This window comes from Passer montanus, unplaced genomic scaffold, assembly GCF_014805655.1.
Source record: "Passer montanus isolate IOZ18808 unplaced genomic scaffold, ASM1480565v1 scaffold64, whole genome shotgun sequence".
NCBI lineage: Eukaryota > Metazoa > Chordata > Aves > Passeriformes > Passeridae > Passer > Passer montanus.
The window spans coordinates 2,635,468-2,650,258 of NW_024371482.1; the positions used below are offsets into that span (position 1 = coordinate 2,635,468).

The 14,791-nt window shown below is 41.3% G+C and overlaps 1 protein-coding gene across 10 annotated transcripts in view; it reads right to left on the reverse strand.

Annotated features, from left to right (window-relative positions):
• PTPRT (protein tyrosine phosphatase receptor type T) overlaps positions 1-14,791 on the reverse strand; it is a 452,765-nt gene that overhangs the window by 272,611 nt on the left and 165,363 nt on the right. For all 10 annotated transcript variants that reach the window (XM_039728161.1, XM_039728157.1, XM_039728164.1 and 7 more), the window contains exons 3-5: positions 9,247-9,518; positions 4,469-4,550; positions 1,260-1,375 (exon numbers count right to left, since the gene is read on the reverse strand). In XM_039728161.1, coding sequence (XP_039584095.1) covers positions 1,260-1,375; positions 4,469-4,550; positions 9,247-9,518 — 470 coding nt within the window. The remainder of the gene's footprint in view (positions 1-1,259; positions 1,376-4,468; positions 4,551-9,246; positions 9,519-14,791) is intronic.

Sequence of the window (14,791 nt, forward strand, 5' to 3'; positions counted from 1 at the left end):
AATAAGTCAAAAATATATCTTAGTGGGTGCTAGACATACACCATAGGTAAATAAATTTAAGTTAAAAATGTAATTTTTAGAAGAACAGCGGTGATGAGACCATAGTCACTGAATATAAAATCATTTTTATATAATGCCAACTACATGTCTCACCAACTTAAGCCTTTTTCCCAGTACTATTTTTAATTTTTATGATTAAATAAGCCAATTCCTTGATTTAAGCTAGATTTGAAAATGTTATTTTAAAATTTTATTAAAATGCCTGAAGTCAATTATAAAATTTGATAGTATCTGGTAATTATTTGACTACAAAGACCCCTTCCTGTGTGCCCCTGATGTTACAACTACGGGGTGATCAAAACCTCAGTGACATCCATTCCAAGCTGAGAATAAAACTTTTGGACTGGTTTTTGTGTTCTCCAAATTATGTTGGTCCTGTGCACATGCAACAAGAATCCTCTCAACTTCTTTAGGAGTTAAACATTTAGGAATTAAACAATTTTAAAAGCTTCTGGAATGGTAATGCTGGGTGTTCATATATCAGAGAAATTCAAGGGGCAGGAGAAATTATTGTGTCCTTCACTGGGAAACACACACCCCACGTGCTGATGTTGGAGCTGATGTCAATTCTAACACTGACAGAGAATTCCCAAGGTTTTTCCTGCACCCACCAGAAGGGCAGGACCCAGACAAGTTTGATCAGGATGCTGCAAGACATCCAGTGAGGGAATGTTTTGATCTTTCAGTGAGTGACTAAAAGGAACAAGAACAAATCTGCTGTCAACACAGCCAAGGGAAACTAGGAGCAAGAAGAACAGGGTGCAAACTGGGTTTGCCTATTTTACCCATCCAGGTAAGTAATTTCAGGCCTTGGAGATTTCCTTCTTAACAATTATCACTGACTCTGGGCTGAGAACATTTTTAAGGTGAAAGGAAAGCAGATGGCATAATAAAGCAGAAGAGAACTTCGTCTCTCTTCTGCTTTATGGCTGGGTGTTTACAGGTACATGGGCATTTGTTTGAAACCAGAATTTTGCTGTCACTGGCCATTTTTTCCTTTTTCTGTCTCCTAATTCCATGCTTTGTCAGCTCAACTCTCACCTATAAGCAAATCACAGCAATTCTTCAAAGGAACTTGATGAAAACATTTTGCTTCACCACCAATCTTTCTCTAGCTATTTATTTCACTTGCAAAAGCAAAGAAAGCCCCAAATTAACCACAAAAAAAAAAAAAACAACCCAGCAGGGCATTGCTTTACCTGGAGCCAGAGCTTGTCGTGCTGTGACCACTTCCCGCCGGCGATGCACTGGAAGGTGGCGTTCTGCCCCACGTTCACCTCCACGTTCTGCAGCCGCAGGAAATGCGGGGCTTTTCCTGACAAAAGAGGCAGAGGGTTGCAAGGGTAGAGCCAGGCAGGAACCACCCGTGCTGCACCCACCCAAACACCCAGCAAAGCCTTTGCAAAAGTGGCTTTGCAGAACAAAGCTGCCCTTGGGTATTTAACTGCGCCCTGCAGGGAGAAGTGGTGATGGAGCTGGGAAAAGGTGGCCTGAGGGATCTTAGAGAGCCCTGGCACCTCTGAAAATACAGATTTGGATCAAATCACAAGTTCATGGTCACCGGCACAATTTCTTATTGCCTGCTATAAAGAGTAATTGAGTCATCTCTTCTTTTCAGAAAACTATGTTTCTAAAAAGGTCAAAAAAAGTCAAATGCTTTTGTGCTTGTCAAGCATGACTGACCCAAACCCCATTTTCACAATAGTCTTTTATTATTTTTCTTTTCGTGACTATCAAATATGTCCTAGACCTTTAGAACAATGCATCATCAATATCAAATCAGATATTAAATGAAATATTCATTTAACTGACAGTACTGTAGCGCTGGTTTAGTTTAAGATCACTGATATTAATGTTTTGCTGACACTAAATTCAGCATTAGTTCAAAATTAAACCAGTGATATTAAAAATGCAGACATCATTTTTTTCATAAAGAAACTAGATGAGAGGATTATCTTCTTGATTAAATATCAGACTGAGTTAGGTATCTATTTAACTAAAAGTATAAACAAGATTACAGCAGCATATGCAACACCCTTAAGTGAACTATTTTTTTGCAGGGGTTCAGAAAATAGTTTGTGCATCATTTGAAAAATTTTAGTATGATGCTCTGAAAAAACTTACACCTAAATAGTCAATGTTTTTCAACAATATCTGCACATTTTCTAGTATGATTAGACACTGAAATACATAATTTCAGAGGACAATATAACCTCCCTTCTGTTGGAAGAAACAGCTTCAAAGGGAAGTGGGCATCTGTGGCCGTGCATGGCTGAAACTTGACGTACAAGTGTTTGACACATGAACAGAGAACACATGTTCATGCACCATGTCAAATGTTTTTATCTGCTCCTGTGCCCCATCCAGCACAGCTCACTGGCAGCTCCTGAAGGACAGGGACTCTGCACCATCCTCCTTTCTGGGCAGCAGGAGTTTGCATCCAGATTTACTGGAAAACTACCTCTGGGTGACATTCAGAACGTTCTACATGCTATTTCAGGATAATTCTAACATTTGTGCCTGCAGTCTGAAGTGTGCAGCTGTAAGTCAGCTACAAATACAAAGGTGTGGAGTCCCACCAATGCCAAATCCTGGTCCTTGGGCCTGCCCAGCCTCTGGAGCATGTGTTGTGCTGTGATGGCAAGGGCTCATGCACACAGAGCCAATGAGCTCTTAGCATAAGGAAAATGGATATTCCAGTGTTTTGCTTCACAGGACAAAGGAAAACAAAAGGCAGCACCAGCAAGACATTTATTTTTCTGTATTACTGTGTCATTAGGGGCATTTCACTGCTTTTTGCTGACTTTGGTTTGCCTGCCTTTGTCATCTGTGAAGGTAAAGCAGAAATGAAGAAATAAGACCAATGATTTAAGTAACCTCCAGGGCCACCAAGAGCTTCACAGTCCCCGTGTTTTGATTTACAACAATTGTAAAAGAATCTGAGGGGCAAAGGCTGTACAAGGAAAGGGAACACGTGGGTGACGTTCACCCTGGTGACTGACACTGCTGAACAACAAAAGGAGCACTGGGAACCAGACAGGAGCAGCATTTACAGCCATTGCAGAGAACTTCAGCTTGTAATGAGCTCTGTATGCTGGGGGTTGCAAACAGATTGAGGAAAAACTCCAACCATCAGCTCTGTTTCAAACATTGTGTTGCTGAGTCACCAAGAATGCATTTAATTTTGACAAGGACCTGTGTATACTTGAAAAAATGGATTCAAAATCAGTTTACTTAATTAAGCAGGGATACAACACAGCATCCTGCCTAACTGCTTTAAATCCCATCATTTTCTTGTTGAGGCTCTGCCCCAGGGCTTGTTTAGTGGCCTCTATCCCAGTGAAGGGAGCAGCAATCACCCAACACGCTGTGGAAGGCACAGACCATTTGGGGATTTGTCTGGATGCTGCCAGTTATCAGCAACATCTGGTTAATACAGACTGTAAGTATTCCTTAATGAAGTAAATGCACCCAAAGGCCTGAGCAATGAGCACATGGTAAAATCAAATATAATTTACTTAAGCAGCAATTAAGCATACTGCAGTTATCAGAAATGTCCTGTTAAACTTGAGCAGAACCATGTCTGTCACATAGAATGGCAGATGTTCTTTGACATTCTGATCACAGCAAAATCAGCTGATTTCACTCCATCTATAAGATCCATAATTTTTTTGTGAGCAGCTGTCACTGACTTACTGAAACCATGAGCCAGAAAAAGGGGCTGTTAAAGAAGATCTTTACATGTAACTGTGCATTACATCCATAAAATATGCAAAGTCCTCAAGCCCCACTTGAAGGTGGGTAAAGGAACCAAACAAGTTCAGACTCAAAGACTGAGGCACAATGCTTCTTTAAACATAAAAAAGCAAATAAATCTCATCTTATTGTTGTGTCTGCAATAGAAGAAATGCAGCACTAACATTTTTGAATAGTGTGATTAACCTGCATTAATTTCTACTCCTGTATATGTGCAGTGTCTGAATAAGATTAATTTTTTGTATCTTCACAGCTTTCTGAGCAGGTCTAATATGTTGAAACCAACCTTTGGGACAGGCCTCTTACCAAGGAAACACTGAAACTATTTGTTTGGTTGTTATTTTCAGAAATTAACCACACTGGTTGTTATGAGAAGCATTTTAGATTGTTTTCTACAGCAATAAGATTAAGAAACAATAAAACCATCAGTTTATTAGCAAGTAAAGAAGAGAGAATTCCACTAGCCATAAACTGAGAGCAACTTTTCCTTTTGCACAGCTTGCAGAGGTAGGTAATTATGCAAGGCTGACTGTCCTTAGGGGTCTTGGAGGGAGACATTTTAGTGCTGACCCAACTGGGTAAATCTCTCCTTTAGACTACAAACTGTGGCCTACACCACGTTGGTACAGTCAGAAAAATAAAGAGTGCTCACTGCAGGGATGGGCGAGGACTCTGACTTCATCCACAGCTATGTACCCAGGGTGTCCTTTCAAAGAGACAGATTCAAATATCACCTGAAATACAAAAGAGAAAAAATTCTGAGAAAGAACATTTATATCAGTAATTTCAGCAGTCACCACATTCTGCTGTTATTCCAAGTCTGAGTCATTCAAAGCATTTTGTCAACAATGAAGGGATACCAGGGCAATTCAGTGTGTGAATGCAACATCAAATCTGTTGGGAAAGCAAAACAAAGGATTAGAGCAACATTCAATAGGATTAAAGACAGCTCTGTGCATCTCTGATTTGGAAAAGAATACGTGCCCTGGGTATACATACACCTATATTCTCTTAAGCACCAGTCCAAGAACATTAGGTGGATAACAATTTGATATCTTGTTCTCAGTATGCCTTGAAAGATTGGAGAAAACACTACAACTGGAGAAAGCACTACAATTCTCTCCCTGAATCAGTGACCATGCATTCCAGTCATTTACAACTTCTAAAATTCACAACTAGAACAGAGAGTTAACTATTTAAACCTAGTTTTCAACAGTTCTTTTTGTTCTACAGAAGAGCTGGCATTCCCAGCCTGTCACTGTTCAGCCACTTCTTTATCTCCTGCATCAAAAGATTTAATACTCAACTGGCCAAATACTGCCCTGGATGAAAATAGACCAGAAATATCCTTCCTAACTATAGAATTGCTGATGTTCCTTTTTCTTTGCATTTGGGCTTCCAGAACATGGCTTCTTATGTTTTCATGGCTTCCTAAGATCTCTTCCCCCAATTTAAAACACAGTCAGATGTGAGATCTCCTGAAATACATCCATAAGGAAAAAAAGGTATAAAAACAGGCTAAGACAACTAAGAAAAGCTCAGGTGCTAATAATACATAGAAACAAAGTTCTCTTCCAGAGGGGACTGGACAACTATTAGGATGCCCAGGAAATACTAGGAAGAAGCAAGCCACTGGAAGATAAAATAATCCAAAAACCATTAGCAAGTGTTTGTGCTATCAAGGTCCTTGATAGGCTTTTTAGGGACTGTATAAAATAAGAGTATAAAATAGGAGTCTTTAGTATGGAAATTATAATTACTTTAGCAATTAAATATCATTCATGATAAAAATTACATTTACTGGGAAGGTCATGCAAAGCTCTACTGGAACTCCCTTCAGACCTGAATTCAAGTGCAACATTACAGCTACAAAATCTTATTTCAGTTTTACATTTGTGAAAAGTCATAAGCCACAACAAAGTAATTCTCAATTATCTGCAAGTCAAGAACTTGATAAGTTCTCCAAGGCGCTGGCATCAGCTATGAGTGGATGGCAAAAGTAAGCACCAATAAACAGAGAATTGGCTTTGGTTAATCTCCAACATGTGCAGGGTCTTTAATAAAGCACAATGCAACCTAATAATAACCAACTCAGCCTCTAAAAAATCCCTGTCCTCTGCTGCAGAATCCACTGAGTAGAGGACTCCTCTCAATTCAAGCAATTTTGTTTGACTGTTTCATTCTGTTCTGCTTTACACTCAGATATTCCCAGCCCTTTCCCAGTTCAAACTTACACATTATTGTCTTTTTTGTGTATTTTGAAGCATCTCATCCCTATCAAAGTGAGAAGCACAGAAGCACACAGGCTTTCCTGAAAACTGGGGATTGAGCCCCAACATGGGAAAAAGGCAGGGATAAATGTTTATGGGGCCCATTTCTGCAAATCTCATGCTCTGTATCACTCATGTCCTTTTGAGTTCAGCTGGAAATGCAGCATGGTTGTTGAGACAGGCAATGCTTTGTAATTCATAATGCTTTGCATTTAAAGAACTCCATAGAAATTAATACAGTTGACAAAATACAAAGCTTGACTTTTCAAAAAGCATTCTTAAATGCTCCTGAGGTCTGCAAATACAAAGTCATTTCATGTTTCCTTCCCACTGAACAAGCCCCCGTCGCAGCACTGTGATTTACCAACAATGTCTGTGTTAGCAGCCTGGCCCAGCTCATCTGTTGTGCTACAACACTTTTCTCCAGGCATGGATCAATAACATTCCTTGCTATACATCAAAAAAACACCTTTCTGGCAGGCTCTAGTGCTGCCCTTGGTGCATTCTGGGACCGAGTTCATCCTTATGGCAAGCAGTAATTCAAGATTACACGTATTACCTTTCTCCAAGAACCATTAGAGCTTTTTCTCGCTACGCTGGAAAACATTTGCAGGCTTAGAATCCAAGTACAAGTAACTCCAGGGTAGACATGATAAATCTCCCCACGTTTCTGTCTCAGCTAAGTGCTTCTGCAGCCAGATGACTCCTGTGACCCTTGCACAGAACTGCCAGGCCTAAAACACAACCTCTGGCAGCTGCTTTGGATACCAGTTTTCCACTAGCCACATCTCCAAAGTTCAAAGTACTTGACAAAGCCTCAGACCAAGGCACAGAGACTCAGATTGTTCTGCCTGGCTGAATTTTTGGTGCACATCCCAGTCCAGGATGGTGTGGTTTAAGTGCATTAGGAGGATAATTGACATTTTGCCTGATGCAGAGTTCAATATTTAGCGAAAATGTTGGTTTTGCATGATCTTTTCAAAATACAGAACAGGCTGTCAGGCTTCTTGTGTGCAGAGAGTTCTCCAGGAATGCAATTTTGATTTAAATCTGACAAAGAAATGGCAACTCTGAGGGTGGTGAGGCCCTGACACAGATTTCCCAGAGCAGCTGTGGCTGCCCCTGGATCCCTGGCAGTGCCCAAGGCCAGGCTGGATGGGGCTTGGAACACCCTGGGACAGTGGAAGGTGTCCCTGCCATGGCAGAGGGTGGAATGAGATGATCTTTGGGGTCCCTTCTAACCCAAGCCCTCCTAGGATTTTATTAAATAACACTGCAATGGCACATTCTAGAACATGAGTGTGAAAAATAAAACATTTCTCAGGCAGCAACACACCCAAGTTTTGTCAACTTCCCACCTCTGAACTTACTTAGACAGCAGCATTATTTTAGGCTGGCAAACATCAATAATATTTCCTCTTCATTTTTTCAAGCTTCAAGTTCTCTTTTTTCTTTTTATTTTTTCTTAAACCTTGCTTAAATGTAGAAATTCACAAGACTACAGACCACCAAGAAGATGAATTATAAAACCAGAGGCTGAAATCAGTCTACTAGACCCCCATAATATCCAGGACAGATCTCAGATTTTAAAAGCTATGCTTAAGGAACAAAAATACAAGGATGACTAGTAGGAAACATCACTCTCACTTATCACAAATTTAAAAAGAAGCCCCTTGCATTTTCTAGGAAGGAACTACTCCTGGGCAGGTACTGCTGCCTTCCAATCCATTCAGTTTTGTGCTTCAGTAGAAAATTCTTGTTTGATTTAAAGGATTCTTTTGCCCAAGAAAAGCAAACTTGACCTGCCAAAGTACTTGTAAAAGACCTAAGTGAGGCTCAGGAAGCCTCCTATTGATATATCTGAGAGCAGGATCCCTCTTAGTGTGAGATCTGACTGCCTTTTGCAGGTTTTTCAAGCACCGATTTTCTGGGTGAAAGATCATTTCTGTCATCTCTGTGGAGCACCAACGATGAAGCAAATTCTGCTTCATGCCCAGGATCACGTTAATATGAATGGAGTAGGAGCACTCCAGTGTGCCTTCAGAACAGTCACAAGTTGTGCACTGCCCTTAAAACACCATTTCCCACACATTTGCATCTCTTTATCCTTCCCTCTCGCCCACCTGGTGCACTCTGTGGATTCTGCTGGTATCCACAACTCTTTCAGAGGCAGAACATTAAAGCTTCTTCCTCCAGCTCAGATTTTACAGACCTCCTACCCAGTTATTAGAAGCAAGAAAAAGAGAGGCTTTTCTACCTGCTGGTTTTTATACACAGACTATTTGCTGCCTTTTCATAGTTCCTTCTATCCTGGTGCCTGTCTCACTCATGGCTTTTATTAGTATCACATGGACATCAAATCTCCTGCAAGGTTTAGGATGCAATTACCTCCCAGACTTTTTTTTTGTTTTTTTTTTTTGGTGTGTGTCTTCAACTTAAAACAAGACAAAAGTATCCTTCAACAAATAAAAAGCAGTATGTGAGTCCATTGTGTGTGAATTATCTAACTGAAATTAAAACAATGGCTGCAAAGTTGCCACATGAAGTTTGAAGCAGACAACTAATATGTCAGTGTACAACTAATATAATGAAAAAATAGCATAGCCATTACATTCCTTGGCTTTGTCCTTGTCTAAAAAAAAAATAATCTTCTAACAGAATGAATAAAGCTGTGCTAAAAAGAGGAGGAGCTGAGGATCTAGTGAATAATATCCACATATGATACTGTGGTACAAGAATTTATTAGTACCTTATGTCCTTACACCCCTCATATGGGCACAAGATGCAAAGCCAAGTCAAAAAACGTTCCTTCTTGTGGAACCAACCCAGGTCCAAAAATAATCCAGGGAGATTTTTGCAGAGATACATATCCAGAAAATGTTTTGTTTGCAGTCACACAGGGCCACGGAAAGTGCCAATAAAAGCGGCAATTTCATCATGACTGTGTGGATCTTGTCAATAATTGCCTCCCATGCATCAGTCCGTGGCCTGCCAACAACTAAAGAAAAAAGTGAGGAGGAAAGAAATATGTCAAGCTGCCTATATATCCACTATAGGTCAATTTATTCTGAGAGGAAAATTCAGGGAGGGAAGCGACGATTTTCAAAACTAACAATAGCCATCCAAAGGAGAGAGAGGGAAAAATATTACAAACCCCTACCTGGTAAAAATGTGGCCAGAAGGTGCTGATGGCCAGCTCTGCCTTCACCCAGCCCTCGGTCACCACTCCTGACACGTTCCAGATGGGGTTGCCCTGGGGGCCCCCGTTGACCTTGACGTAGACGTTGAGGGAGCCGGGGCTGGAGCGGTCGCGGCTGGACAGGTAATAGTGGAAGTCGATGCAGTGCGTGTCATTCTCCTTCAGCGTGGGCAGCAGCAGGTGAGCTTTCTGCCCCGACGCTCGCCCAGAGCTGTTCACCATCATGAAGGAGCCTGCAGAGCAAAGGAAAAAGAGAATAAAGAGTGGGTTTGTTTGGATTTTTGGTGTAAACAGCTCTGTTTGAAAAGTCAGCGGGTCCCTCGCAAGCCACAAAACAAACCATTCCTCCGAAGGAAGCAGCTGTTTGGTGCCAGCTGTTAGGGAGAGAAAGGATATTAAAATTGCAAGGTATATACACCATAGATTCAGGGCTAGCTAGAACCACTTTAATTAAATAACTTGCAAATCAAAATAGAAATGCTGGCTTGCCTGTATTATTTTATCACCTTGTGATCACACAGTCACTCTAAACAAAAGCACATTCCCACTTCAAGTAACAACCAGGTTCTCCTGCTGCACACCGTGCCCCAAAGACACATTCAATACAAGGTAACAAGTGACAGGACGAGAGAAAACAGACTCAAGTTGCACCACAACAACCAGGTTCTCCTGCTGCACACCAAAGACACACTCAATACAAGGTAACAAGTGACAGGACGAGAGAAAACAGACTCAAGTTGCACCAGGGAAGGTTTAGATCGGATATTAAGAAAAAATTTCTTCATGCGAAGTGTTGGAAAGCACTGGAAGAGACTGAGTAGTCACCATCCCTGGAAACGTTCAAGAAATGTGTGTACGTGGTGCTTGAGGATGTGGTTTAGTGGTGAGCGTGGTGTTGGGTTGATGGTTGGATTTGATGATCTATAAAACTAATAAATTCCAACCCTAACAATTCTGTGGTTCAACACAAAAACAACAGAGCAAGCTCTCAGCTGATATTTGCCTGCATCAACTAACACCCCTCATTCCAGTCCATACCTGTGAACCCTGGCACCTGAATATTTGAAGGTCATATTAAGAAAACCCCAATTTTCAGAGCCCAACCAAGTGAGGGTTGTCAACAGAACAGCAACATCTTTACTTGTAATAATGCAACAGGACAATAATTCTTGTGGGAGGGAAGGGTAGGCTGAATTTAGGGAGGGAAATGTATACTGAGGCAATTCATGAGTTTGTTAACCTGGAAGTCTGCATCATATTAACCGTGGCACTTGATGTTGAACTCGCATTTGGATTCATCAAGCAGTTATTTTATAGCACATTGTGTCTCCACTCATCTCCTCACAGATGCATCAAGGTGACAAATGTCAGCAATAAGGGAGAACATGATGAGAGTTATTTGATTCAGTTCTGGTTACAGGATCTGCTTTATGTGGGTGCAGACACTCACACTCAGAAAGAACTAAAGAAAACACCGGGATGGGGCAGGGGGAATCTGTGTGTCAGCAGCCAGGCATGATAATTTTTAATCAAACACAGCCCTCTTGACACTTCTGGCTCTGATGCTGCTGCTGCCAAGCCACACTGCAGATGGGTTTGTCTGCTGGCCTCTTGCAGTTCACAGAAGATTGAATTTGAAAAGCCCTGCCTCACTTCTGACCTATTGACTTTCCCTTTTCCTCACCATAGCAGGTGACTCAGATGAGCCAGGCAAACATTAGATCAATTCTGTGCAGTGAACAGTCATATATTATGAATTTATAACAGCTACAAGCAACTTTCTCTTAGAAAATTTTCCCCCCTGTGTTTACATGATATATATTCATTTTGTAAAGAAGCAACAGGAGGCAGTCAATCTTAAAAAAAAAATTAATACAGTTACACACTCTAAAGACCTTGGAAAATTCCAGGGCAATGCAAGTACAGCTGGGGAACAGGAAGACACTCTAAGAAAATTTATAGGCAAGATGGTCTCTGGCAATGCTGCCTTTCAGTGGAAATGAAGGAAAAACAAAAACCAAAATGCTCCCAAGTCAAGAAATTCTAGATTTTCAGCAATGTTCAGAAATGTTAGAGCTGAATCCAAACTTTCTGGTTTCTGTCTAAAAATTAGGATCCTGACAAATGCCCATTGCTGATGTAACTCTGCTCTCAGTCAACCATAAAATCCTCTTCTTCAGCATGTACTGTATACACACTACTCTTAAAAATCTACTCATATAAACTAAACTTTTGAGAAACTGCAATCTGGGTTCTGTTCCTATGAGCTGAGAACAGTAATTATCAGCAAGCCCAGGTGCCAGCAGGCCTGGAGAGGCAGCAGAGGCTGTCAGCTGAGGCAGCAGGCTGGGATCCTGACACAGCCAGGCTGGGGCAGGCTGATTGTGACACCCAGATCCACCAGGGCTGGAGCCCCTCTGCTCTGCAGCCAGGCTGGGAGAGCTGGGGGGTTCACCTGGACAAGGGAAGGTTCCAGAGAGACCTTAGAGCACCTTCAGTGCATAAAGGGGCTCTAGGAGATCTGGAGAGGGACTTGGGACAAGGGATGGAGGGACAGGATAAGAAGGAATGGGTTTAAGCTGAAGGAGGGGAGATTTAGATTGGAAACTGGGAAGGAATTGTTCCCTGTGAGAGAGCTGAGTCCCTGGCACAGGGTGCCCACAGCAGCTGTGGCTGCCCCTGGATCCCTGGAAGTATCCAAGGCCAGGCTGGACAGGGTTTGGAGCACTACACCTATACCCTGGGATAGTGGAAGGTCTCCCTGGCCATGGCAGGGGTGGGACTGAATTGGCCTTAAGGTACCTCCCAACCCAACCCATTGTGGGATTCCAGGATCTCTGTCAGTACAGAGTTGCAAGAACCACTCCTCTGCAGAGAATTTGGGAGGGAAGACACTGTGAAACCACTGAGCCAGGGTGGCATGGTCTGGAGGAGTGCAGCAGCTGCTGTGAAAGGCTCTGCCTGAGGCATGTCAGACCACTGGAGTTCAGTGAAGACAAGTTCTCCATGTGGCAGATCCCACCCTGGAGGAGGCAGGTGCAGCCCAGAATCACTCCAGGAGCAGCAGAGCTCCTGTGCATTCCCAGGATTTTTGACCAAGTGCCTCCCACACTGGGGAGGCAGCCAGGAAAACGGGATTTTTACACCACAATTGATTGCACAGCACCTGGCAGAGCATTCCACTTCTGGGCATGCCTCTCAACTTTTCTCTTTTTAATTTGGATAGTATGTAGAGTATCCTGCCCTAAAGAACTGCTCTGATCTGTGCTGTGTCTAACACATGCAGCCCTGAACTGCACTGGGGGAGGTAAGTGCTTCAATGACAGCAAAAGTTAGGGAGTATTTCACTTTTACAGATCCATATATAAAAATAACAAGCATCCCTCTGGGAGAAAAAACATCAGCTTTTATAAAAAGTTCCAAGCAATAATTACAATTTTATTTTTCACCACCCACAAAATAATGAATCACAAGCTATTCATGGCCTTTTGTGCAACTGCTGACAGTTCTGGGGAGAGTGGGGAGTGTTGGTGACAACACCAACAAGAATAATACCCATCCACCAAAAAGCGCTTATCAAAATAATTAGTCTTAATTACTAAAGAAATAGCCTTGCAAACATTTGTCATGGATAAATTATTGCCACCTTCTTATTTAAAACATATGTTTTTGTTTAATACAATGTGTGTAGAGATACAGGAGGAAATCCTATAAGAAACACAACTTTTTCAGGAAAAGTCTTGATAAGAGGTATTATTTTATGACAGTGAAAAAGATGAAAAATATCCACTTACAGAGCCATCTCTGCCAGAGAAAAGAACTCACACCTTGTTTAAAGGGATTTGTTCCCTAGGAACTGAACCACAGTCCTTTCTTGCTGCAGAGCCTTGGAGTGGCAGCTTCCCCACAAACCTTTCCCTGGGATACCCTGGGCATAGCTCACCCCACAGGATCCAGAGAAACACCTCAAGCCTGGCCATCTTAGGAGCTGAAAGCTTGTAATTCCATCAAGGTAATCACTGATATAAATAATATATAAATATTAAATACATATAAATTTTAGATATATATATACATACATATTATGAATACATAAATCTAACAACATTTAATATAAAATTCAATTGTGAATAAACGATACCCTATATCCTAAAAATAGGCCCCAAATAGACATTTTTCCTTTTTTTTTTTTTTTCCCCCCCCACAGTGTGAACTTGAACAGGTATCCTGTCCTCCAGGACCTTCACAAAGTTGCTCTGCATGCTCCAAGATCAACAGATGAGATCCACTGTCCTATTACAAATTTCCAAATTTGTCTATGGAACTTGTGTGTGCAAGATCCATCATTTAGAGTAGGTGAGAGATCATGAAAACAAGTCCCACCAGGAGAAAGTAAACAAAAGACAAGCCAGCCTTTTAAAGACAAATGTGGTTTTCCCCATTATCCTTAATGAAAATTGACATATTGTGATTTAGGGTCTGACAGCCTCTTTTAGGCTGAGCACAGAGCTGAAGGGACTTATTCTCAATTTATAGGCCTATATGTGCAAATAAAAAAGATGCAATCTGGTCTGGCACCAACAAATCACTTGTCACAGTTTCTACTCATACAAAGGACTAAGGAATGAATTAACATGTCACAAATGGAAATTATTGACTAATAGGTGACTGAAAGCCTCCTGAATGTCTCCAGGCAAGAATATGAATAAAACAAAAGGTATCTTGGAGAAACTCTTGTTTAGACTGTTGCATATCCAATTGGGGTAAAAAAGAAACAAAAATATCATTGAGTTTCATTGTTTTGTTTACTCCCTCACAAAAGTTCAAGTTTCCAAGTCTACACTAAACTGAAAAAAATGGAATTTGGAGGAAAAAATTATCTATGCTGGATAAAAGTTCTTTTTTATGTTTATTTGACAGAAAAGTATAAGCTCATTCAAGCAAATTGAACGTAAGGTCAATTAAACATGGTATTCTTGGATCAACTGGTTAAATTAATTGATATCTTGCTGGTTTTACCCTGACTATGTAAAAATGAATGTGTTATGCTCAGATCAGTCAGAAGCAAGAAGGATGGGGAGACTGTAAATAAATTCATTTTCAAAAATCCTTTCCAAAGGCAGGAACATAAAACGCCACTCTCTCCTAGTTATTAAACATACCACTGAAAATTGGGGAATTAAACCATGAAGTGCTCTCTAGCTGGCCATAAATTTCAATTTTTCCCCTGCTTGGTGGATAATGATGCCTTGATAAGCGTCCTATTATTGATGCATCTGCAGCAGAGCTCCTGTTCCTGGAGCCGAAACGCTGCTCTGCAGCAGATGGTGGCTATTGTGTTTACACATCAGCACTTTATGTTTGCCTTCTCTCACGTCTGCAGTAAAGAGAAGGCCGTAATTGAGTTTTTAATGGCTTTGCACATTGTTCATTAAGTTTACACGAGTGTGTTCTGACAAATGACAGCTGAAGGAACGAGGCACCGCGGAGCCGCCGGCAGCGCCCG